General features: G+C 38.3%; 1 protein-coding gene across 1 annotated transcript in view; it reads left to right on the top strand.

Moving 5' to 3' along the window:
• Nucleotides 1-5,923: 5,923 nt before the first annotated feature.
• Nucleotides 5,924-27,060, top strand: part of SEC24A (SEC24 homolog A, COPII component) — a 43,701-nt gene continuing 22,564 nt past the window's right edge. Inside the window, exons 1-5 of the mRNA XM_087709527.1 lie at nucleotides 5,924-6,096; nucleotides 13,031-13,522; nucleotides 15,375-15,503; nucleotides 16,272-16,349; nucleotides 23,965-24,125. Coding sequence (XP_087565653.1) covers nucleotides 6,015-6,096; nucleotides 13,031-13,522; nucleotides 15,375-15,503; nucleotides 16,272-16,349; nucleotides 23,965-24,125 — 942 coding nt within the window. The 5' untranslated portion in view covers nucleotides 5,924-6,014. The remainder of the gene's footprint in view (nucleotides 6,097-13,030; nucleotides 13,523-15,374; nucleotides 15,504-16,271; nucleotides 16,350-23,964; nucleotides 24,126-27,060) is intronic.

Raw genomic sequence — 27,060 nt, 5'->3', positions numbered from 1 at the left:
TTCTCAGTAAAACAACTAAGATAATTGAAGTCAGCTCTGTCACCATTATAGATGAGCTTAGCAGGCATGCTATTCAACCAGTTTTTAGGAAATTGAGCTAATATTAGGTCTAACACTTAATGCTAAACAGAAGTTTAAAAATCTAGAAGGACATGTATTGTACTGCAAGTAAATTTACCAAATGCTTTTAAAATAACAATTTTGATGGGTTTAGAAAAGTATTGTGGAGCAAGAACAATTTCATCTGTATGTATATCACAATTTCTGTTGCAATGCTAAACATTCCTATGAAAGTTGTTTATAGAGACAAAATAAAGGATACTGTGACCAATTTACAAATGTAAGAATCACAGTACAGATAGTCCTTGACTTACAACCAAAATTGAGCCCAAAATTTCTGTTGCTAAGTGAGATTTTTGTTTTGCCTCATTTTACAAACTTTCTGGCCATGCTTATTAAATGAATCACTGCAATTGTCAAATTAGTAACAGGATTGTTAAATTATTCTGGCTTCCCCATTGACTTGCTTGTCAGAAGGTCACAAAAGCTGATTACATTATCCCATGACACTGAAACCATCATAAATATGAGTCAGTTGCCAAGCATCCAAATTTTGATCATGTGACCATGGGGGTGCTGCAACAATCTGAGAAACCGCCTCCTGCCAGTCACCTCCCAAAGACCTATTAGATCCCACAGACTAGGCCTCCTCCGAATTCCATCTGCCGGCCAATATCGGCTGGCGACTCCTCGGGGGAGGGCCTTCTCTGTGGCTGCTCCAGCCCTCTGGAACGATCTCCCCATTGAGATCCGGACCCTTACTACCTTTCCGGCCTTCCGCAAAGCAACTAAGACCTGGCTGTTCCGGCAGGCCTGGGGCTGTTGAACTATCCACCCCATTCCAGGTTACGACTGTTGTTGAATTTTAAATTGCTGTTTTTATTTTATTTTTGTATCCCCTCCCCTTTTTGTTGTGAGCCACCCTGAGTCTCTCGGGAATAGGGCGGCATACAAACCTAATAAAATCAAATCAATCAAATCAATCTTAAGTGTGAAAAAGAGTTATGTCACTTTTTTCAGTGCCATTGTAACTTCAAATGGTTACCAAACAAACTGTTGTAAGTCTAGCACTATCTGTATACAGTATTAAAGTCCAATTTATGTAACATTGGAAATCACAAAATGTAATTTATTTATGCAATTCTAAATCTTGTATTGGTTTTCTGACAATGATACAACAATAAATGCATATTAAGATTATGTGATTTACTTATTGGAATTTTCAATTTCTCTTTCCTTTGTATCAGAACACCACAGAAAGCTAATTTATACCTTATAAAATGTATAATTTCAGATTATTACAGAAATTACAGAATTAAAGGATTGAAAATGACCCTTCCAGATCATTTAATATAACTCCTTATTACGATTAATGTGACTAATTTCATAATGCATTTGGTATAGTTGTAATATTGTTATTCCAAATAAATTTCAGTTGGTCCTCACTCTGAATTTTTTCAGCTGGAAATCCTATATATGTTTATATTCAGTGGGATCTATTCCTAAATAAATATTTATATGAATTGCAGTTTAAGTTGTTTCTTTAAAAGTACTTTAGCAGATTTTTAAAATCTAATATTGACCAGTCCTCAAAGCTTATTAAATAGTATATTTATAAGAGCAGATGTATCTTGCTCAACAATCTTTAGTCACTTTAATTTTAGGATTAAAACTAATATATATATATATATATATATATATATATATATATATATATATATATATATATATATATATATATATATATATATATATATATATATATATATATATATATATATATATATATATATATATATAGCTCAGGTATGGATGCCTCTGGATCAACATATTGAAAAATATAAAAACACTTAACAAATTATCCCCAAATAGCAAGGGTATATTGATAATCATCCTCAGTATTTGTGAATTTGCAAAGTATTTGCAAAACAAACAAACAAACAAACACATTAATAAGGTTTTACAAAGCTGCAAAAGTAGCCCTGGCACATCAGGAAACAGTTACTAGTGAAAACAAGTGTTGTTTTACTACATAAAAGGATGTATAGTAGTTACAATGTCTACATTTTATGGAGTATCAACAGCCTTAAAATCGGATGAAGTCTGTCCAGGACCTGTAATTAGTTCTGAAACGCTTACATTTCTCTGAACAGCAGATGATTTCCCCCAAAATCATTTAGTTTTCAGATGGAAATGTCTTTGATTAACTGAGGATACATTAAAAGATGTGTTAGACACCCACTGGAGAAGTATAGATCCACATTATTTAGTTATTAGCTAGTTATTTCTTATACAGCAACTCCAAATCATGGAGCAAAAAAAAAAAAAAACCCAATAAATTTTCAGAAGTTGTAGAAATTGTTTTGCAACTTGTGCTAGTGTTTTTAACCTTGTAATTCTTTTAAAACAATTTCTCTAAACAGCTCTCTAATTAGCTAAAAAACACAAGCGCCCCCTCCCTATGTGTGTGTGTGTGAGAGAGAGAGAGAGAGAGTGGGGGGAGAGGGAGAGGGAGAGGGAGAGAGAATTAAGAGATCGTGGATTAATACAATATATATCCCAAAGCCTTGATTCTAATTAACTTTTAAGCAACAGACTCATCAATACCTAGAGTTCTTGGATATATTTTTTACTTTTGGGTTTGCCATAGTTGTTTTGTGTGTGTGTGTGTGTGTGTGTGTGTGTGTGTGTGTGTGTGTATGCATATTCAAAAGTATCTGTTAAATTTAATAGAGCTTAGTGTCTTGTATGATTAAAATTGTAAGATAAAATTCTGAGATTGAATTCTGTTGGCTGGGAGACTGAAGAATTATCCTATAACTGAGGACACCTCTAGTGGAACTGAATTTTCATTGAAAATTAATGTTTTTCCCATTAGAATCAAAAGAATAGAAAAGATCAAGAAAAAAAACCCACAAAACATTGTGGCCACATTGCGTTGTCACCACAACAAAGTATAGGCTATGATGTAACATTAGGTCCCCCCCCCCCACTTTCAGTCAGTTTTTGACTAAGTAGTTCCTATAGGTTTTTTATTTTTTGGGAAGTGGTTTATGTTGCCTTCTTCCTAGGACAGAGTGACTGGCCTGAAGACAATCAGCTGGCGTTGTGTCTAGGATGAGACTATATCTCACTGCTTCCTCATTTCTAGCCTGCTGCCTTGATCACTATACCAAGCTACTCATTATTTCACACCATACAGTAACACAATAGAGACCATAACTAGTCAGATAGGCAATCACTGGTATATATCTTTCACCTTGTATCATGCATCTTCCAAAGGCATAGAATCCATTCAACACTCTCCCTGTGTGGATCAATAAGAGATCCATCAATAGTGTTAAGTACCAATAGCGACTGGGATGCTCTCTGTCAAGTTGTTAAATCTGCCAAATGCAGATGGGCATCTTTATGCCTATTGCTACAAGCTTTGTGCTTTTAGGGGGTGCTAGATAATAGGAAATTCTCTCTCCCACCAGAATTAGTCCAGGTTTTAGGAATGAAGATGTGAGGGCAGGTGAAAGGGCTACTTGATGAGCCCACGAACAACGATTCTCTCTGTGTTCATTCAGTAAAAGGAGATTGTAGAATGGGTGTTGCTGCCAGTATGCAAAGCAGTGAGGCAGAGAACTGGGGCAGAGAAGATGATGAGGCTAAGGCAGGGGTGTCAAACTCACGTCGTCATGGGGGTGTCACATGACATGTCAGGACTTTTTCCCCTTTCACTAAACCGGGTGTGGAGTGGTCAGTGCATGACGCATTCCTCCTGTGGGCTGGGAGTTTGACAGCCCTGGGCTAAGGATTTGGCTTGGCAGTAAATCTGGCCTGACAAGCAACATTGTCAGAATTGTTACATTAGTCACTATAGATTTCTTCAGAAAGATTGGTTGACTATGGTAGAATCAATAAGGAACATTTCCGTACTATTTGAAGTATAGACCATTATGGCCATTATGCCAACATTATGTAACAGGGGAGGTGGAGCAATGTCCCTTTCAAATTCAGATGATCCCAACCTGCCAGCCTTAAATTCAGCCATAAAAAAGCTGGTCATAACAGGGTAAGTGTGGTGAAAGAGAAAGCATGGTTTGCCTCCTAGATCCATGAAACGATATTGTAGTGGAGATCTTGTCTCTATCAAGAATGGCTTTTTCTCCCAGAACCCAAAAAGCAAATGGGTCTGTATTGACACTTTTCTCCCCTGCTGAAATTAAAAATTTGGTTTCTTTCTTCTCAATGCTCTATCAAAAACAACAGCCATTAGTGTCTTGAATGAGATCACGGAGAATATGTGACACCATCAATGAAACCTTTCATGTACTGGCACACGATTGGTGGGAGTCTAATGGTATTTCAGGGACAGTGTAGTCATGCATTTACCATATTTTTAGTTGTCTATTCCCCACCCTGCTCTCAGGATAAGCAAATTTAGATACAATGGACATTGTACCATAGTAGTAGTGAGATATCTCACTCCTCTTCCCAAAATACAAATCTCATAGATATTGTTGTTTATTCTATCTGTGTATAAAACACACATTTCTATCCCACTGCAATCCAGAGACTTGTTTGCCATTTCAAAAGACATCTGTTTCATTTAGAATACTTATTTGACATACTATTCCTTTTAAATCTTAACCAATTGACTTCAATAAATTTAAGATAATCTAACTGTGGATTGTGGCCAGAATGTGAAGATAATTGCAAATCCCCCCCCGCCCCCCTAAAGCATCCTGTTATCTGGGTGGAATTTAGTGTAACAACAGAGCTCTGGAACACCATATTTATGGGAAATCAGTTCAGCAAATCATATAAAAGATGAATTTTTGCAAGAAGCTGAGAAGACTGCTTTGATTTCTCCCATCGTCATTTTCCCTATTAATTTTTTCCTTAGTTAAGCTGTCATTAAAAAAAAAATCTTGCTGTTTGGATTAAAACTATCAAACTTTTGCAGAATCTTAAAAATACCCTTCTTTTATCTTTTAAAATACTGTTATAGAAGTTGTCGCCTAGCTAAACCTGCCTGAAATGTAATGGGTGCCATGGAAGCGAGAGAAGGGAAGAAAGTTGAACGCAGTGTTCTATTGTGAAACAAGCCCTTCCCTTCTGTATGTAGATAAGAGGTGGAACTTGTATTGCAACATAGTGCAAGATTCTGCAGATGCCATTGCTGATGTCAAAAAACTGAGCCACATCAGCTCTGCTTAGGTGGCAGAAGTCTAAGAAATATCACAGCTGCAGCATAACCTACACTGGAAAGGTGAAAAATCAGGCCAGATGATGCAGTGTGGCAAACTCTTCTGTACAGTGTTGTCAAAGAAAAAAGGAGAGAGGAAAAAAAATCCCCTATGCGGACATACTTAGGAAACTATCAGGGACCAGTGTGATTTTACTTTAGAAAATTATCTTGTTCCTTTTATAAATTTGCAACTATAAAATGTTTGCTTACATGTTACATACCGTATATCTTTATGCATTTTTGACTTGACCTTACACTATACTAAATCTCAAACTCTGGGTGAGCTGAGTTCCCAGGATTGAAGAAAATTCACTCTCCGAATCCTAGAAGACTTATTGATTTACCCACTGATGGTTCTGAGCAGCTATGGGTCGATTTTTTTTCCTTTAAAATTGGACTCTGAGCAAGGTGAGCCTAGGTGTCAATGAATCCCGCCTGTCAATTCAACGCTTTTAAAGCAAAACCCCGCCCCGATGATGTCCCCAGAGCGCTATTCCTTTAAATCTCTACCGCGCCTCCAAGGCCACGGTTTTTCAACCCTAAGCCCCGCCTACGGCTGCGGGATCCTCCGTTCCGGAAGTGCCACGTGTACCGAGTGCGCCTGCGCGGCCTTCGTTTACTTTCTTCCGGTGTGAAGAGCAGGGCCTCCCCTCCTGGGCTTGGCGCCGGAGCAAGACTCAGAGACGCCCGTGAAGCGATCCTCTTGCTTGCCGCTATGGCCCAGCCGGGAAGGCCCGCGTATAATAGCCTTACTAGAGCCGGCCAGCCGCCGCCACCGCAGCAGCCGTACAGCAATGGTGAGTGAACCCGGCCGCACCCCGGGTCATCACTGGCTCCTCTAAAGGGGGCTTGAATCTCTGGCTCCTCTCGGCAGGACAGTCGTATGTCACGCCGCGGAGGGGCAGGGCGGCCGGGAGCGCGGAGGATCCGTGTACGTGGCGGCGGCGGTACGCGGACCCCCTTCGGCTGTCGCCCCTCGAGGAGCTGGATGGCACTTCGAGCAGAAGACGGGCTTTTTGCTAGGCGGGCTCCCCTGGTTTCCCATCCCGAGGCCCTGCTTTCCCTTCGCGATGGCACCCGTGCTTGGAAGGCGTTGAGGGTCATAGGGAGGTCCTGGGAGAAGGGACTAGTTGCAGCCGTGGCATCCGCACTAGTAGCAGCTGTGGAGCATTTTCTTAGCGTTCTTGGGGACGAGGCAGCGATGGGCGCTCCCTGTGTCACTCCCTGGCGATGCTCCTAACGATGAAACGCCTCTGCCGCTTGAGAGTATTTCCCAGAATTTAACACGAAGACACGGGAAGCGGCTCCCAGAGGGAGAAATAGGTTAATCTGCGTAGCAGAATATATATATTCATATATATGGCAGTACCCTAATGTGGCTTGCAACCTATTGACGCTGTGTGTTTATATATCTTTAGAAAACCGGATGGTTTACAATATTTGTCTTTTGTACAATTAATTGATCAATCACTCTTTTGAGACGGCTTCCCAGCTGACCATTCTTCCTACAGATATATATAAAAGCACTGTTGTGAAGAAAATTGCATACAGAATGGATGCTACTTGCTTTCTGGGATCTGTGGGTGTAAAGAATGCTGTGCATAATTCAAATGCTCCTGGTTTAAGGAGTTCATTATGCTGGTATAATCAGAAAAATCTCTCAGCTGACTAGTTGCTCAATTTCTCCTCCTCTCTGGAACTGAAAGCTGACAAATGAGGCTGGCTGAGGAACTGTAAACTGTGTCTCAACTGTGTGCCGACCTGTGTGTTCTTCTGGTAAAAATAGAGCAATAGCCAATCTTTAGCTGTGTTTCACTGTATAGTTTCATAGTTGGATGTTGACAGTAATTAGTATTCTATTTTTTTTAAAGATTGTAGGTCTAGGAAGAGAATCAAGGTGTATTAGTACTTATAGGAGTTGTACAAATTTTGTTTCTTAAGAGATTGAAACTGTGATTCCATGGTTCTGTAATACAGAACTTTGTCCTTTCCCCTTTTACTACACCAGTTTGGAGTTAATGATCATAGGTTACATTATGTGAGTTTCCTATTTAATATGAAGTGTAGAATTCTAAATCGATATGGGCATCCTGTATTGTAAAGTGATAGTGACATAAAGTTAGCTGGAAATGACATGATTGTTTATTGCAACAGGATCATTGCTGGAGCAACAAATAGATGTAGAAAGAATGCAAGCCAGTGGTATTGTTTCGTGTGTTGCAAACTGATTTAGGAAGAGTAGTATTTGGCCTGTAGATTCTTGATATTTTGCAAATCAATCAAGATGGACATATAGGCATGGTGTGTGATTTTTAATCAATATGTTTGGTCTTGATGCAAATTATGGTACAGGTAGTTCATGACTTACAATTCTAGCTGATATTTAGATGTAATACCTGTTATCAAAACTATTAGCTATAAATTTGGCTAAAGGAAGCAGTGAAATCCCATTTTAACTATGCATTATGTAAAATGTACTTTGTTTTAACACTCCTGATTTCTCAACATATTTAGTTTCAATAAGTAACTCTGAATCCTGATGTTGAAAGAAAAAACTTGCTCCATTCGTATTTTCTATACCATGTATACTTTTATATTCTATCATGTTATCTTTCTTTACTTCAAATGTAAAAGCCCCAGATGCTCCAGGTAGTCCTTGACTTACAATCACAATTCAACCCAAAATTTATCTTGCTATAAGCAAGACAGTTAAGTGAGTTTTACCCCATTTTACAACCTTTCTTGTTGAATGAATCACTGCATTTGTTAAATTAGTTACACAATTTAGTGAATTTGGTTTCTCCATTGACTTGGCTTTGCTTGTCAAAAGGTGATCACATGATCCCAGGACAGTGCAATCATCATTAAATAGGTGTCTGAATGTGTGACTACAGGGATGGTGCAATGGTTGTAAGTATGAAAAAATTTCATGTCACTTTTTCAGTGCCATTGTAACTTCGAGGTAACTAAACAAATGGTTGCAAGTCAAGGATTACCTATATGGTGTATTATCTTTCTTTAGTTGAAACAATTTTAAACTTGTATAGGTCTTATATTTTAGTTTGTCTGTGGATTTATGATGATTTAAAATATTGGAAAATCTTGAAATTTGTGCTCTAAAGTCTTTTAGGTGTTGTCAATTAAAATTATTTTTTAAAAGTAATTCTTTAAATTATATTTTAATTAATTAATTACATGTATTTTAGCTTAAAAAATATCCCAAGACTCATTTGACTTAATTGCACAGAATTCTGAATGTGGTTTGTGGTTACCCACAATCTTGTGCAGCTTCTGTGGCAATAGAGGCAGTAATTTTGAATAAACTGCAGTTTTAAATAGAACAATATACATACAGACGATACTAGGTGACTGGTTGATATAAGAATGCTCTCTTATTAAAAATGTATAATTCTGAATTAAGGAATTATAGATTCCACTTGTTTTTACAATCAGGCCAAGCCTAAAGAGAAAACATGTTTGTCTTATGCTAGACAAAATAGTAAACTATCATTCTCCATTACCTTTCTGCTTTTCTAACCCAGTAGTGGCAGTATTCATTGTCTGTTTGAAAACTGGAATTCCTTTAATATTTAAAGGAATCACATTTCTGTAACTATAAAACTGAAAATAAGACCTGACATCCTATATAAAAAGGAAGAGGAAATGGAATTAGGCATAGTATGTAGCAGAAATTCTCATCTCTGATTTTCTGAGCATCCAAGAAAATTTTAAGTCATTATTTATTTGCATTAATGCTGAATATTGCTTTGGAAGACTAAAGTGTTACAAAGAAACATAATTAGAATTCCAATTTGTTTCTGAAGTAATAGGAAAATTTATGTTCATGCTGCCTTATAATTATTAGCCATTTTCTATGTAGAGAAATGGGTTCTGCTCCTGAACATTCTATGGAAATTCTTATATGGAATGATGGGAACATTTAAGCTTTTACGCTTCCCCCAAAGGAGATGTACTCTAGACTTGTTATATAATTTGATGCTGTATTTAGTTACATGGGCATAGCACATTTTAGAATCTGATGTTTGAATTGTCACAGTGTGAGCAGTATCCATCCCCCACAAAAGTCATTTGTCATTGTGATTTGCCACAGCTCTGAAAAACTAAAAATGTTGCTATGAGGCTCCCTACTTTGTGATTTCAAGGCAATTCCAGTTAGAAATTTCTTATAGGTCCTATTGAATTTAAAGCTGTCCATACTGTACGTATTCTATAGGTTCTTATTTTGGCTGATTTAATTCTAATGGCTTTTGGTCAGATGAGTTTGATTACCTTGTGATATAAATCCATAGTCAGGAACATTGTATTTAATTACTTAAAATCAGCTTATTCACTGTAGTGCTCAATAAAATTACAGGTGGTCCTCAACCAAGGACCACAATTGAGCCAAACATTTATGTTGTTAACATTTGTTAACATGTTAACAAATGTTAAATGTCACTTAGCATTTGTTAAGTGAGTTTTGCCTCATTTTACGAGTTTTCTTGCCACAGTTGTTAAGTGAACCACTAGAGTTGTTGAGTTAGTAACACATCTGTTAAGTGAATCTGACTTCCTCATTGACATTACTTGTCAAATGTAACAAAAGGGGATCAGATGACCCTGCGACACTGCAAGCATCATAACTATCAGTTGCCAAACATCCAAATTTTGATCATGTGACCATGAGATGCAGCAATGTTTGTAAGTGTGGAAAATGGTCATAACACTTTTTTCAATGCCTTTGTAACTTTAAACTGTCATTAAATGAACTGTTGAAAGATAATCCTTGACTAATGACACAATTGACCCCAAAATATCTGTTGCTAAGTGAAACATTTATTAAGTGAGTTTTACCTCATTTTACAGCCTTTGTTGTCATAGTTGTTAAGTGAATCACTTCAGTTGATAAGCTACTAACCTGGTTGCTAAGGGAATCTGGCTTCTCCACTGACTTTGCTAGTCAGAAGGTCATAAAAGGTAATCATATGACCTTGGAACATAGCAACAGTCATATGTATAAACCAGCTGCTAAGCATCTGAATTTTGATCACATGCTACAAAGGTCATAACTGAAAAATGGTCATAAGTCACATTTTTCCATGCCACTGCAACTTCGAACTGTCACTAAATGAACTGTTGTAAGTCAAAGACCACCTATACTTATATATTCTTTGATATAACTTTGAAAGAATGGTCTTAAGAATTCCGAGAAAGGTAGGTACAATTTTAGAAAGTGTGTGTACTTAATCAGAAAATTCAGATTTAGATAAAATGATTTGTCTGTTTTACCTACAGTTGAGAAACTATATTAAAACTTTCCGAAAGGTGGTAGAATTAATTGTCCATTGATATTATTAATTTTTACTAAACATAGCTTTGGATAAGGAATTTAGTTCTCAAATCCTTGAAACTGCAATAGTGTGCTCTGTTCTCTTTTTGCTTCGTTTTGTATTCTTTCCTCCATTCTTTGCATAGATTCTTTATTGTATAAATTGTACTCATATTCACTATTCATTAACCTTCTTAGTCATTGCTCTTTTACTGAGAAGTCTAGTTAACAAGCCTGTTATCATGCTTGCTTCTACTGAATATTATAAAGATTAGTATATTATAAGAAGTTATGTTTTTCATTTTGTATTTGTTAAGAAATTTTTAAGAAAACGTGTACCATCTCATTTTAAACTTGACTTTTTAATTTAAATTTCATCCATCATTTTTATCCATCCTTATTCATCATTTCACTTTGGCTACCATGTTTGCTATGCAGTGACAGTTGCAGTTGTTACTGATATTACTTGAGCCAAGGTGGTGCAGTGGTTAAATGCAGCACTGCAGGCTACTGCTAGATCAGCAGGTCAGCGGTTCAAATCTCACCGGCTCAGGGTTGACTCAGCCTTCCATCCTTCCGAGGTGGGTAAAATGAGGACCCAGATTGTTGGGGGCAATATGCTGACTCTCTGTAAACCGCTTAGAGAGGCCTGAAAGGCCTATGAAGCGGTATATAAGTCCACTGCTATTGCTATTGCTATATTAGAGCTAGGTGTGTAGTGAGTCACTCTTGCATGGAGAATATGTGAGCAGGAGAAGTTGCAGTGGGAAAGCACTGAATGTCTAGGTGGGGGAGATGGGATCCCTCTGTTCTACCACAGCCGGGCCCAGCTGTTGTCCTGCAGTTGGCTTACAGATCCCACCTCTGTCTCCCTCTGCAAGGTCTTTCCTTGAGGCACCTTGGGAAAATGAGAGCACAAGTCCAACCCTGCTAGAGCCTGCTCGGCCCACTGTTTGCTGTGACCCCTCCTAACAATAGGGTGAAAAGCATCTGCATCCACAGGAAGTAGACCAAGACACAGCTGCACCCGTAGCCTTAGCTTGATGTAAATTGCAGGCAGGGGCAGGACCTGCTTCCACAGGCACTGCTACTGTTTGATGTGGTTGGCGATGCCTCAGTGTGAGGCTAAAAGTTCAGCTGTCTGTACACGTGGCCTACTTGAAGCTGCCACACAAGATGTTGGCCTATTTCCTGTTGTCACTGGATATGAGGTTAGCCATCAGTTTGAGACTCTTGTTTCAAGTTGCAGAAAATTTGAAGAAATACCTAATATGTTCTTTTTCATACAGGAACATATTAATTTTATCTGGTTATCGTTCAGAGCTTGTTATATAAATTGCTTGACCAATTATATAGCATTGAAGACATGCACATGATTTGATTAGTTGAATAGGTTTTAATCAGACTTAATTTGAGCAGCTTTTGAAATGACTGGAATATAAAATCAGATTGAAAAATGTAAATATTAGGACAGAAAAAGAGATCAAGCTAAAGAGAGTCTTTTAAATGTTTATGTTCAAGTATAGAACATTATTAAAAATACATATGATTGAAATAAATGGACTTGATCCTGGTTGAGTTTGTATAACTTGTGACAAATAAGGAATAATGTCTGTGTGTTTGAGTGTGTGTGTGTGTGTGTGTGTGTGTGTGTGTGTGTGTGTGTCCCCTTACTTGGGAAAACATGGCATCCTGTTAGTCTCACCTTCCACATTAATAGTTATTTTCCGAAATCTTCTTATGGAGGAAAAGATTACTTTTTGTTACTTTTTATTGACAAAGAGTTAAACAGCCACTTTTTTTCTTATTCTTTTGATAAAATATAGAATCCGTATAGCTATTTTGAAATAACAGCACATGCTGTTAGAAAATATACCTAGTTGGCCACAGCAAAGAAGGTGGCTGATATATTTCTTTCTGTCAGTTCCTTCCCTGAGGTCTTGTAATACCATTATGCCTCCAGGTTTCCCCACTATGTGCAGATAATTGTTCTCTATTTTCAGGTAATGGTTATTCTGTTGACAAAAATGCATCCTTTTTAAAATTACATAATTTAATGTAATGCTGAAGTTGATGGTGCCCATGGGTAGCTATACTTCATTTGGATTTTTTTTATTACTTCTCCAACATTTCCCTATGACTTCTTTTAAACCATTGCTAAAGAGAGGGTTTGTACAGTTGTGGAGTTGCCGGGATTCACTTACACATCTTAAGTATCCGTACCTTTTATTATGGAATTACATACAGTAATGAAGCTGTGGGATTTCTGAGTAGTTCGGCAGTTTGTAAAGCCAAATAAAGTTAGTGGTTGGCCTTATTCATTTTATTTTAATTACTGAAATAACCTAAGGTTTCTCAACAAAAATGTTTCTCATTTATTAATTGGAAATGTCTTCCTTTAGGTCCTGTGCCAGGCTCATTGATGAATTCATCACACTTATCAGATGGACAGGGACATAACTCTTTGATCCCAAATATGTATACTCAGCAAATTGCAACAAAGAATCCTCTGCATGCCACCTCCGGACAATATAGCCATGGGACATCTTGGAATATACCTTCTGGTCAGACTCTTAATAGAACCCCAATGGGATCTTCTCTGACAGCATCACAGCCAAGTCCTGTTGCCCAAATGCCTTCTTTGTTGCAGAACTCAACTGCTATATCAACTTCTGATGGTAGTTTTTATTCTGGAAATAATTTCTCAGCTAATTCAAACTGGCAATATATGCAGAATCCTTTGACTCAACCTAATATAGTATCTCAACCAAATCATTTTGCTCACACGGTAACTTCACCCTTGTTGCCATCAGGGAATACAAATTTGCCCACAAACTACCATTATGTTTCTTCTGCTGGAGGTCCTCCAATTCACAACACCTATACAAGGCAAGGTAAGAAAAAGGAAGCAATTCCAAGACTCATATCCCATCTAGGGAAAAATCCTAGGTATTTTTCATCCCAGATATTCCCAAAATGCTTATGAACATGAAACCAAGGATTGTATAAATGGGCTTGTACTACAATAATGGGATTCCCTCAGTCTCCTCCTCCTTTACAACTTCTAAGATTCCACAAATTTGTGTCAGAAGGATTCCCCTTTCATGACAGAGTTGGAAAACCAGTTTAGTCTCTTTCAAATGCTCTGTTGGCTGACAGTACTGCAAGTTGTAATTCGGTTACAGTATTCAGCAGCATCAACCAGCATATCCAAAGATAAAGAATATTATATCTGGAGGGTTGCAGATTCCTTAATCCAGTAGGTTAAACAAATAAGATTTCAAACCCTAATTAGCAATAATGTTCTATTTCATTAGCAATAATAAATTTTCTTGCTGTTTAATGTGAGTCATTAGTTGGCAACTGATTTGTTGTTTAGTGAATTTTCAGCTCTCTGATATTTCTGGGGGTTAAGAAATTATAGTAGAACTGTGTATGGTAGAATATAATATATAGATGGGCTGTAATATGAACTTGCAAGTACAGTTAGTCCTCAACTTACGATCACAACTGAGCCTGAAATTTCTGTTGTTAAGTGAGACATTTGTTAAGTGAGTTTTTGCCCCATGTTAAGTGAATCACTGCGGCTGATAAGTTAGTTAAGTGAATCTGGTTTCCCCATTGACTTTGCTTGTCAGAAGGTCACAAAAGGTGATCAGATCACAGCAGCGGTCATAAATATGAACTGGTTGCCAAGCGTCTGAATTTTGATCATATGATCATGGGGAAGCTGCAACGGTCATAACTGTGAAAATGATCATAAGTCACACTTTTCAGTGTCATCGTAACTGTGAACAGTCACTAAATGAACTGTTGTAAGTCGAGGACTACCTGTATTGATTCTGTCTTGCCACAGATAAGTAATGCTGATGTGGTGATGAGAAAAAGGGTAGCTATAAAGAACATTCTATCCCTGCTGTAGAATGGATATGCTGGCCTGGGTTGCTGAACTTTGTTCTTGCTGCATTCTCTGTACTTCTTGTCTCTTGTCTATTAAATGATATGATACACTTATATAGAACATATATTTGCATAGAACAACTGTATGTGAGTCACTATATTGTAGTATTTAAGGGAATTGGAAACCTAATAATCCATCTCTAGCTGTAGAAACACACTGTATGATTCTGTAGTAATGCGTTTCGTCTTCGTCAGCAACTTCTCATGGGATAATTGCATTGGGTAAGATCTGTGATTTTGCTTATGTTAACATTAAACTTAAATTACTGTAGTTTTTTTTTCCAAATCTGCAATAATGATTTGATTTATACCTAGCACTAAACTGTAAGAAGGGGTGGGCTGCTATGGCCCTTTTACGATCTGTGGACTTCAACACAGTAGCTGGCTAGGAATTCTGGGAGTTGAAATCCATAGGTGGTAAAGGGGCCATAGTGCCCACGCCTGTGGCACAGTGTTTAGAATACAGTACTGCTGGCTAACTGCAGTTTGGCAGTTTGAATCTTGCCAGGCTCAAGGTTGATTCAGCCTTCCATCCTTCTGAGTTTGGTAAAATGAGGACCCAATTGTTGGGGACAATATTATTGACTCTGTAAATCAATTAGAGGTCTGTAAAAGCACTGTGAAGTGGTTTATAAATCTTAAGTGCTATTGCTATTGTGCTAACTAAGAAATAAACAGACTCTGTATCAAAATTAATTCATTGAGAAACTGAGAAAAGGTGCAAGTTCTACTGGTTCTTGTGGATACTGTTCTACCGCAAGCTAATCAATTACATTTATTTGCCAGTTCAACCTCCTTTAGGACCTTCTGCAGTTGGAAGTCCAGTTTATACACACCCCTCTGCTCCCCCATTAGCTCCTCCCCCATCAAGCACTGCATCCCAGGCTGTACAAAACTCAGCAAGTATGCAAGAAGGTAAGCATTAACGTGGTTATTAGAGGAATAACTGCTTTCATACAGTTAAGAGCAAAAACATGAATTATGTAAGAGTAATTGAATATGATTCAATTCCAGTGGTGATACTTTATTTAGGAGAAAAGGAAACCTATTAACAGCTGAAAAGAAATAAAAACACTCCCCAAAAATAAGACCTATCCCAAAAGTAAGCCCTAGTTTGATTTTACACATGCACCCAATATAAACCCTACCCTCAAGATAACCCCTAATTAAGACCCCGCCCACTCCAATGTGCATGGATAAAAATTAAGCTAGGGTGGGGATGGAGGGGTGGACCTGCCCTACTACTTAACTTTGGAGAGTTGCAGCCAGACCTCACACCCCCTGGCAGCTGCCTTGCCGGCCCATTTCTTCTATAGCTGGCAAGGCTTTCCTGAAGGCCTCTGCAGCCGATAACAGAGCTCCGGATCAATCCAGAGCTCTTATCAACTGCAGAGGCTTTCAGGAAAGCCTTGGTCGCAGAAAAAGTTCCTGAAGGTCTTATTTTTGGGGAAACATGATAGTGTAGCATAATTTTTTATGGACCAAGTTTTTTTAACTTCATAAGCAAGGACTGAGTTTATATATTCTACTGAGCCATGATCTATTTTAACCGTAGTATATTGAATGGGTCATAATGGCCCTATTTACACATAATGTTAAGCTATGAATTATGATTTACAATCTACATTATGATATCAGCTGTGATCAGTGTTACTTATTTCTAATAGATTATTTTGTTAATAGGTGATACTACATGCCCTGCTAATGATGGACTATCAGTCCCAAACAATTTTGATGCAATAGAAGGAGGTGGTTTCCTGGGTAAGATAGTTTTTATTCTATTTCCATTGCTCAAAAGTAAGTTAAATGGGGAATTAATTGTTTCTATTGTGCCTGTCCATATATTGAATTGAATTGAATTGAATAGGTTTATTTATAGGCCGCCCTTTTCCCTGAGGGGACTCAGGGCGGCTAACAACGCATAGGAAGGGGGATACAGACAATAACATATAACATTACATATAATTAAAAAGTAAACAACATTCATCCAACATTCAGGTGGGGGCAGATCAATCTCTACCCCCAGGCCTGGCAGGATAGCCAGTTCTTGAGGGCTGCGCGGAAGGTCTGAAGGGTGGTGAGGGTACGGATCCCCACGGGGAGCTCGTTCCAGAGGGTCGGAGCTACCACTGAAAAGGCTCTCCTCCGCGTAGTGGCCAGCCGGCACTGGCTGGCAGATGGCACTCGGAGGAGGCCTAATCTATGAGATCTAATCGGTCTCGAGGAGGTAATCGGCAGGAGGCGGTCTCCCAAGTACCCAGATCCACTACCATGGAGGGCTTTATAGGTGGTAAGAAGCACCTTGAAGCGCACACGGAGATCAACAGGTAGCCAGTGCAGCTCGCGGAGGATAGGTGTTATGTGGGTGAACCGAGGTGCACCCACAATCACTCGCGCGGCCGCATTCTGGACTAGCTGAAGTCGCCGGATGCTCTTCAAGGGCAGCCCCATGTAGAGCACGTTGCAGTATTCCAGCCTAGAGGTCACGAGGGCGCGAGTGACTGTTGTGAGTGCCTCCCGATTCAGGTAGGGTCGCAACTGGCGCACCAGGCGAACCTGGGCGAATGCCCCCCTGGTCACAGCTGACAGGTGGTGATCAAAGGTCAGCTGTGGATCCAGGAGGACTCCCAAGTTGCGAACCCTGTCTGAGGGGTGTAAAATTTGGCCCCCCAGCCTGAGTGATGGAATGCTAGCCAAATTGTTGGGAGGGAAACACAACAGCCACTCGGTCTTTTCTGGGTTGAGTACAAGCTTGTTAGCCCGCATCCAGTCTCTAACGGCCTCAAGACCCTGGTTCATCACGTCCACCGCTTCATTGAGTTGGCACGGGGCGGACAGATACAGCTGTGTATCGTCCGCATATTGATGGTATCTTATCCCGTGCCTCCGAATGATCTCGCCCAGCGGTTTCATGTAGATGTTAAATAGTACGGGGGACAGGACCGACCCCTGCGGCACCCCATATGTTAGGGGCCTCATGGTCGATCTCTGTCCCCCGACCAACACCGACTGCGACCTGTCCGAGAGGTAGGAGGAGAACCACTGCAGAACAGTGCCTCCCACCCCCACCTCCCGCAGTCGTCGCAGAAGGATACCATGGTTGATGGTATCGAAAGCTGCTGAGAGGTCAAGAAGAACCAAGATGGAGGGATGACCTCCATCCCTGGCTCTCCAGAGATCATCGGTCAATGCGACCAAAGCGGTTTCTGTGCTGTAACCAGGTCTGAAGCCGGACTGGAAGGGGTCCAGGTAATCGGCTTCCTCCAAGGACCGCTGAAGCTGGTAGGCCACCACCTTCTCAACAACCTTCCCAATAAAGGGGAGGTTGGAGACTGGACGATAGTTGTTAAGTACAGCTGGATCCAGAGATGGTTTCTTCAGGAGGGGTCTCACCACCGCCGTTTTAAGTGCGGCGGGGAAGTGCCCCTCCCGAAGCGAGGCGGTAATAACCGCTTGGATCCAGCTCCGTGTCACCTCCCTGCTGTTAGCTACCAGCCAGGAGGGACACGGGTCCAGTACACAGGTGGAGGCACTCACAGCCCTCATGGCCTTGTCCACGTCCCCGGGGGTAACATCCTGAAACTCAACCCAGCGCTGGTCTACCAAGTCGTCCACTCGTGCCTCGGCTGGGTCTGCAAGGGTGGAGTCCAGATCCGACCAAAACCGAGCAACTTTGTCCGCCAAGAACTGGGCATAGTCTTCAGCCCTACCCTGCAAGGGGTCCCCCGTATCCCTCTTATTCAAAACAGCCACACAACACAATTATGAACTATTTTGGTATAGAGGAAATGTGCTTTCTGGAATTGAAAATTGAATATAGATTTATACATTATGTATAACTCTGTGACTTAAAAGTGATATGGACACCTGCAGTAATTTAACAGACATTTAGTAATATTATAATACTTCACTCAGCAGCACTTTATAGTCTGGTTTTAATCAAGATGTGAAATGTGTGTTTAAACAGGATGTAATGGATTTGTTTAAAACCTCAAGACAAAGCTGTAGTCATAATTAGTTAACAATGAAAATGCTAGGTTAACTATCAACAAAGCAAAACAGTTTTGAAATTTATCCATTAAAACATTAGACCTAAAATATTTTTCTTTGTGATTGACTATTAATAACAATTTCTATTTTTCTTAAATTAAAGAAGTTCCCCCTGCATGATTCATCTTTAAGTGGGGGTGTAGTATAAAATGAAATGTCTTGCAGAATGATTTGGTCTAAAATCACGTGATTTAACTTTTGTCATGCTGGTTAAATCTTAATGAAAACTAACATATTATACATTACAATAATTGTTAGGTATGTGTAATGCTTGGTATATTAGATTTAAATCACTAATGGGGGCAGCTCATTTAAATTGTGATTTACTCATTAGAAAAGTTCTGAAATCTTCATTTTTTACTAAAAGAACTCTATTCTTTTTCATATAATCTGAATAGTTTTTCTACAGTATGTGAATAGGTAGTAGTAATCAAAGATGCAGTTTTGTATTTCATTTTTGAAAAGTAAATATGAAGTAGAATAATAAAGACCAAATTTTTTAGGGTAATATTACTTTAGAACAAAAATGCTCTTAGAACCAAAGAAGTAGATAAATACTTGTGATATTGGAAACCAGACCAGTTCCAGTTCAGTTAACTGCATTTTTGGAAGGTGTTCTTGAATTCTAAAATTTGCAAATATTTTTCTATCTAGATTTCTTTAATTTGTACTAAAAATGAATTCTTTTAAGAAATTGTGGGGTTTCTATCTCAGTGATCTCTGAAGTAAAATACAGTACATGTTTTTCACCATTACTTTTCTAGATTCTTATAAATAGCAAGAAAAATATATATTGAATGGCTCACTTTTGGTTTAATGACCTTGGAGAGGAGGGTATACAGGTAGTCCTCAGCTAATGACCACAATTGAGCTCAAAATTTCTGTTTAGTGAAACATTTGTTGAGTTTCCATTTTTTTTACCTTTTTTGCCTCAGTTGTTAAGTGAATCAATGCAATTGATAAGTTAGTAACCCTGTTGTTAAGTGAATCTGGCTTGCCCATTGACTTTGCTTGTCAGAAGGTTGCAAAAGGTGATCACATGTAACTGTGAAAATCTGTCATAAGTCACTTTTTTAGTGCCATTGTAACTTTGAACGGTCACCAAATAAATTGTTGTAAATCAAGAACTATGTGTACTATTTACCGTATTTTTCAGAGTATAAGACACACCAAGATTTTGAAGAGGAAAATTTAAAAAAAAGTTTTTGCACTCTGCAGACCTCCCAAAAATATCCCATTTTTCGTGAAAATGGGCCCTTTTTTGTCAAAAAAAAGGGCATGCATAGTCTTTAGGAGGCTTGTAGAGTATTCCTGGGGGTTGAGGGGAGGGGCAAAAGCAAGGAAAAAATGCCCCGCTTTTCGTCAAACAAAGGGCATGCATAGCCTTTAGGAGGCTTATAGAGTGCTCCTGGGTGGGGGACCGACCTGTTTTTTTGCTCATTTTTGCACTCCCCGGGCCCCAGAAGCACTCTGGAAGCCTCCTAAAAGCTATGCAAGGCCATTTTTGCAAAATAAAGGTGTGTTTTATACTCCAAAAAGTACAGTAATCTGAATATTCATTAAAATGTTGCCCTTCTGAACACAACTAATCAAAAATAAACAAAAGTAAATCCACCTTAAGTACATGTAGAATGTAAAAAGTTTTTAGTAATTCATTTTATGTTTGAGTCTATATCAGTACAGGAGCAAATTATAGCTGTATAACATTTCACATACATTAAGTATCCTATCAAAATCAGTTTTACCTTAATTACAGAACAGGGGAAATGGCCAGCAACAATTGATACATGAGGAAGCCACTTAGCAATGGTTGGTTTGAAAAAAAAGTGTTTAATTTTAATTGGATCTTAGAAACAATCTGTTTCTGAATTATCTCCTGAAAAGCAGTTTCATGATCTGACAAGAACTCAATGAAAGACATTACAGGTAGTCTTTATCTTACGTCCACAATTAAGCCCCAATTTTTTGTTACTACATGAGACTCTATTTATTGAGTTTTGCCCCATTGTATGATCTTTATCTAATTCATCCACTACCACAACCCTCATGGTCTTTGATTGCAAGAATGGTTCACAAGCTTGCTGGTTAATACTGTGTTCCTCCCTTTTGACCCCCGAAATAAGCACTTTGCTTTATTTTCGGGGAGGTCTTATTATTTTTGAGGTGCAGGAGATGGCAAGCGTGGTCACCTCATGGCTGCTGCTGTGTTGCAATAGTTTCACGGAGGGCTTATTTTCAGGGGAGGGCTTATGTTAGCACATGCACTCAAAAGTCCGATTGGGCTTATTATCTGAAGAGGTCTTATTTTCAGGGAAACAGTATTGTGTTTCAGGGCAATAAAGTGTACTTAAAATTCTCCAACAAATGGCTGGATTAATTGTCAAGAGTTAGGAAATTTTCAGCATGCTCAGTGATTCTGATTCTGATATACTCAGGCTTTGGGCATTGAGGGTCTGAAGAATAATCTGGGAAAAGTGAAAGTAAGTCATGTCCTTGGTGAATTGGTTCTTCCAACAATCTTGAACAACATGACATGACTTTTATAACAACTTTTGCGATCCATTTTTATTTATACAAAGTGGCGGCAAACTGTCTCCTTGCTGACCTTCTGTAACAGGACATTAATCCATGTTTGAAGGTCTGTTATTTGGAACAAAGAAGCAGCGCAAACCAGTCTTGTTTATTGCAGATTTGAGACTACAAAGCATTCATACTGCATGGTTTTATATACATTTTTCATCAGTTTCAGTGTCTAAAACATCAGGACCAAAAAGGTCCAAAGTTCCACAATGTTGATGAAATCCCTTTGCTGGCATGGAAATTTGGATTCATGTGATTTTGCAGTTGTATTAGCTGCTGTTTTTATTTACTTTCCACTTTCTGGCTCCAGGTTCAAGCTTGCATCACACTGCAGAACATAGTTGTTCAGCTTTCTCTTTGCTTTGTGAATATCAGATCCAGTTTGCTGCGCTCTTCCTAAACATATGCAGTAGTCACCCCAAGTCCTAGTTACCTAAGAAGTCTATTTTTAATGTGTGGTTAAAATTTATTCTGTCTATTTCCTAACCACCATTTTTCTGCCTACTGATTAACTATATGCTTGAGCACTCCGTGATTCAACTTAGAATTCTTATGAAACTTTGAAAACATGTTACCAGCATTCCTAATTAAAGACAACACTTTCCAGAATAATGTACAAAAGAAAGCTAATCCATGTGCAAAAGATATGATGCTAGCGAATCTGCAGATTTAAGCACTGGCTGGATTACTTCAAAAACATTGAACTTTGAATGTAAAAAATACATTCGGGTGAAGTCCTAGCAAAAAAATAGTCTCTTGTATCTGAAATCCCAAGTTAAGGATGGGCCTAGCTGTTATTGAGAATATTGCCAAGAGAAATACCTGGAAATAGTGTGTAGCCCTGATAGTTCCATTTATTTCTTTATGATATTGTTCCCAGATTTCCGTTAGCAGTTTTTGATGTGGTCCTCCAGATAATGTAATAATGTGTTTTATTAGACATCAAGATCATGCGATTGCAGCTTGGTTGCTTGGCAGCTGGCTTGTAATTACAACATCACAGTGGCCCGTGGTCATATGATCATTGTTGCAAACCTTCTTTGCTGGCTTGTGACAAGCAAAGTCAATGGGAAAGTTAATAGGAGATCGCAAATGGTGATGTGACCATGGAATTCTGCAACCAGATTCAACGGCATTTGGGACTGTTGGAATTGCTATCATAAGACAGCGCAATCACATGATCTTGTATCTTACTTAGCATTGGAATTCCCAGTCTCAATTACTGTTGGGAATAACTACCTATATGTTATTCAAGTATCTGTTCTTAATCATATGAAAAGGAAAGTTAATTGAACAAAATCTTTATTTTTTTTTTCAACAAAAAATGCTTGCTGTAATCTATATTTTGTTAAATGATCTATTCCTATTTCTGTGTGATAGAATTTCTTTTTAAAGTTATGAATACTATACCAAGTCTTCATTGGAACACTACTCACGCTACTAACACTAACTCTGATATGATAGTCACCAGTGATGGCACTGAGAGTAGCGCAGGTACACTGTCCTCAAACTATTGTTTGTATGCCTATATTGGTTTAATATTGGTGAGTTCATGTTCTGATACCGTGTTTCCCCGAAAATAAGACATGGTCTTATTTTCTTTTGCCCCACGAAATATGGCCTTGGGCTTATTATAGGGGGAGGGCTTATTGTTTTGGGGTTGTTGGGCAGCTGCTCCCTTGTGAACTGGCTCCCGAACAGTCGGGCACATCCTCGGGGCGAAGCAGTCTTGAGGTGACCACGCTCACTAGCAACCAGCTGGCCCTCTTCAGCTGGGCAGAGCACCATTCACTGACCTAGGGAGTATCCTTATGGCACCAAGGCACGTGGCGCTCTGCCCGCTCCCCAGCTCCCGTGGCTTGGTACATTCGGGATACCCTCTAGGTCAGTGCATGGAGTTCTGCCCGGCTGGAGAGGGGGGTTGCGCGAGCGCCTGTTCCGCCCCCACCGCGCTCCGAGCATAACTTCTTCTCCGGCTTCAAAACTCCAAAACTCAGCTGCCGAGTCTTCCAGCAGCGGCCACTCTAGGAGTGTGCTCTATGGTTGTGGGCTGGCTGCTGGAAGACTCTCTGTCTGGAAGCCTCTTTGTCCGGCAGCCTCAGATGTGAAACATTTTGAAATTTCAGCTACAGTTGCTAATTGTTTTGCTTTGTTTTTTACTTTTCATTTTAACCTTTTTTTTACTGAAAGAGAACAGTATAAGCCATTCAGAGTTCTTTTAGATTGGTGCCACATGTCAGACCTATAAATAAATATTACAGTGTAATGACTAGATTTTTGTTCAACGTGAGAATTCCATTTGTAATTTAAAGCCTTCAAAAGCTGTGATTACAAAAAGGTCAATGTTTTGTTTAATAAAAACAAAAAGAATAGGGTGACATAACTGTATTTATTTAGACTGAGCATGCTGAGGCTCTCCAAAGCAGAAACATCATAAACTGAAGCTTTATTCAGGCAGCTAAATGATTGTGATGATTTAAGTTAGCAATATTTCTGCCAGGGGTGGGAGAGGTGAACTAAAATTGGAAGTTATGTTTGTGGTTTTAGTTTGAATTATATTACTTTGTTTTGAAAGTATTTAAGGTTTAAAATTATTTTTAAAAACACACCACATTTATTTGTCTGTAAAGTAATGCTATATAACATAGCATGATCTGTTTACTGTGTATACTGTACATTGTATTTAATTACTAAAATGGTAAAAAAAAATGTTATCATTTACCATTCAGTGTATTTACTCTTTCAGCAACCCCACATAATCCTGCTTCTCAAAATGCTAAAGTAAACAAACATGTTGGGACTGCTTATCCCAGCTTGCCTCCAGGCTACCAAAATGCTTCTCCACCTGGAGGACCAAGAATGCAGTATCCAGGAGGACCTCAGCAATTCCCTCAGCAATTCCCTCAGGTACATCCCTCCCCCCCCCCAATTTTACTCATATGTTATTTCTAGGTTCCACAAAGGCTTTGTTGGCCTTGTAAAAGTTGTTCTTCCATAATTAAAGAACTCAAATTTTAGAAAAAAAATTAATCAAATTTCTGATATTGATAAAATGCCTTTTGAGGTGGTAGATCCAAATTTTTAAAAAATAGAAATCAGCTGTAAATCTTGTTTTCAGTGCTACAATAAAGTATAGAAGTTCCTGCTTGGTAAATTTGCATTTTTTAGACAAGAAAGACAGTAGACAAGATATTGGATAGATACATAGATTTGTATCCAGAAAGTCTTTTTAATAGTAGAATGGGTAGAACTGGTGATCGGTCACCCTTTTTCTGGTGGCTAATAAGTCTACCATTTATTTTATATAGATAGAGAAAAGAGGGAAAAGATATTTAAATTGTATAAGTGGAAATCTGCTTTTGAAACATATATAATATACATGAACAAAATGTTAAATGGTTTAAATTAATGGTTCCTGAGGAATTATTTAGATGTGAAAAATGCACTAGATTTCTTATTAAATGGTTATGCAAATTAAAAATTATAAACTGAATTGCAACTTCCCTAAATTTAGGTTGTTATATGAAAACACAGTTGGCTTTACACTGATTCCTTTTAATCCCACCCTGACCAGCCTAAGGATGAGATTTCTGAACATATATGCATTTGGTTCAACGAAAGAGCACACTAATAATTAGATATAGTATGGAGGGAAACTGGAGATTCTCAGTTTCTGCCAAGAAGTGTAAACAGGTACTTCTCAACTTACAACAGTTCATTTAGTGACTGTTTGAAGTTGCAGTGGTAAAGAAAAATGTGACTTATGACCATTTTTACACTTATTACGGTTGCAGCACCCCCATGGTCATGTGACCAAAATTCAGATGCTTACAACTGACTCATATATATAACAGTTGAGTGCCCTGAGGTCCTGTGATCCCCTTTTGTGACTTTCTGGCAAGCAAAGTCAATGGGGAAGCCAGATTCATTTAACAACCGGGTTACTAACTTAACAGCTGTAGTGATTCACTTAACAACTATGGCAAGAAAGGTTGTAAAATGGGGCAAAACTCACTTAATAACTGTCCTGCATAGCAACAGAAATGTTGGACTCCAATATTGGTCATAAATTGAGGACTATCGATATCATGATGTGCATTTTCATCAAGACCAAACATATTGATGAAATATCACATGCCATACCTACAAATCAGTCTTGATTGATTTGCAAGGTATCAAGAATCCACATGTGAAATGCTACCCAAACAAACAGAACCAGGAATTTAATGTGATTCTGGTTCCGGATGGAATTGTATTCCTCTAGAAGGAGCACACACTTGTGATATGCTTGTTATCACATTCAATATAATGTCATGAAAATTGTGTATAAAGTTATGAAAATGTAAATTCAAATTGAATATTTGAAAAAAAATATTCTAATAGTAACAATAGTTTGACTCTGGAACCAATTATCCAGAATTGGTGGACGTCCTCTTCATTAGTTGCGCTCAAACAGAAGCTAGAAAGTCATCAGGGATATTCTGATTCCTATCTACAATAAGGGGTTGGAGCTGTTTGCATACATGATATTTCTATTCTCTGGCTAATCAGTTCCTAGTTATAGCTAGATTAGAACTGGTTGGTTTACAAAAAGAATGTGTTTTATATGAAAAGAGCTGTTTTTAATTTTCCTATGTTACATTAAGAGTTTCTCTATTACATTTCTGTCCTTCCTGTCTTTTTTTCCAATTCTAAACAGAAATATGTTAGAACCAATTAAGTTGATGAGTAAGACTAGCTCGGCAATATTAAGCCACTGCTAAATATTTTCTACTGTTGTATAAAAGGAGATATGCCTCCAATTTGAGTTAAGCATCAGGCGTTATATTTTCTCACTCAAGTGAGCTCCACCTTCTCATTCAAGTTTGTGCTTTATAGATACACATATAATTGGCTAGATTCTCCCCTTCATGTGATTCTGATAGATATTTCAAAATTATCTCGTCCCTCTTACAATACTCTCCTTAGTTATTAATAATTCATTATGAAATTGAAAAAATGCACTTCATCTAAACATTAGCCTTCATTACTTCCTCCGGTCTTTTTAATAATCAGTGTTGTCTACATAATAGGACTGCATAATTCAATATACTTTATTTTTTAATTTAGTGCTAGTATAGTGCAGTATTTAAGATGTTGGACTTGGACTGGAATTATCAGTGGATAATTTTGAACTCTACCCAGGCTACTTACGTTATTATTCAGATAAAATGAGTTTCCCCAGGTATGCTTGCACAAGGAAAACATGATATAAATGCAAATAACTAATATTACTGGAATTTATTAAAAATAAATATGGACTTTTATATCTAGATTACTTTTGAGTGCTAATAGGATGGTGAACTAGTTTATAATAAAATACAGGTAATCCTCAATTTATGACCACAATGGAGCCGGAAATTTCTGTTGCTAAGCAAGATAGTTGTTAAGTGAGTTTTGTCCCATTTTAAAATCTTTTTGCTATAGATGTTAAGGCAGCAAATCATTGCAGTTTAGTGAATCATCTGGTCATTAAGTAAATTTGGCTTCCTCCATTGACTTTACTTGTTGGAAGCCAGCTGGGAAGGTTACAACTAATGATCACATGATCTGGGGACATTGCAACCGTCATAAACACATGACAGTTGGCAAGTGTCTCAATTTTGTTCACATGACTGGGGATGCTGCAACAGTCATTGTGTGAAAACTGTTCATAAGACACTTTTCAGTGCCATTGTAACTTTGATTAGTCACTAAACAAATGGTTGTAACTGAGGATGAGCTGTAAATAAACTACTATAAGTGCTTTATGAATTATGTATTTACATCTAATATTAACTCCACCATCCTCCATTGTGTGTCT

This window comes from Thamnophis sirtalis, unplaced genomic scaffold (assembly GCF_051295495.1).
Source record: "Thamnophis sirtalis isolate CommonGarterSnake01/CBP01778 unplaced genomic scaffold, rThaSir2_p1.2 scaffold_3, whole genome shotgun sequence".
NCBI classification, from domain to species: Eukaryota; Metazoa; Chordata; class Lepidosauria; order Squamata; family Natricidae; genus Thamnophis; species Thamnophis sirtalis.
This window is presented reverse-complemented; position numbering and strand designations above follow the sequence as displayed.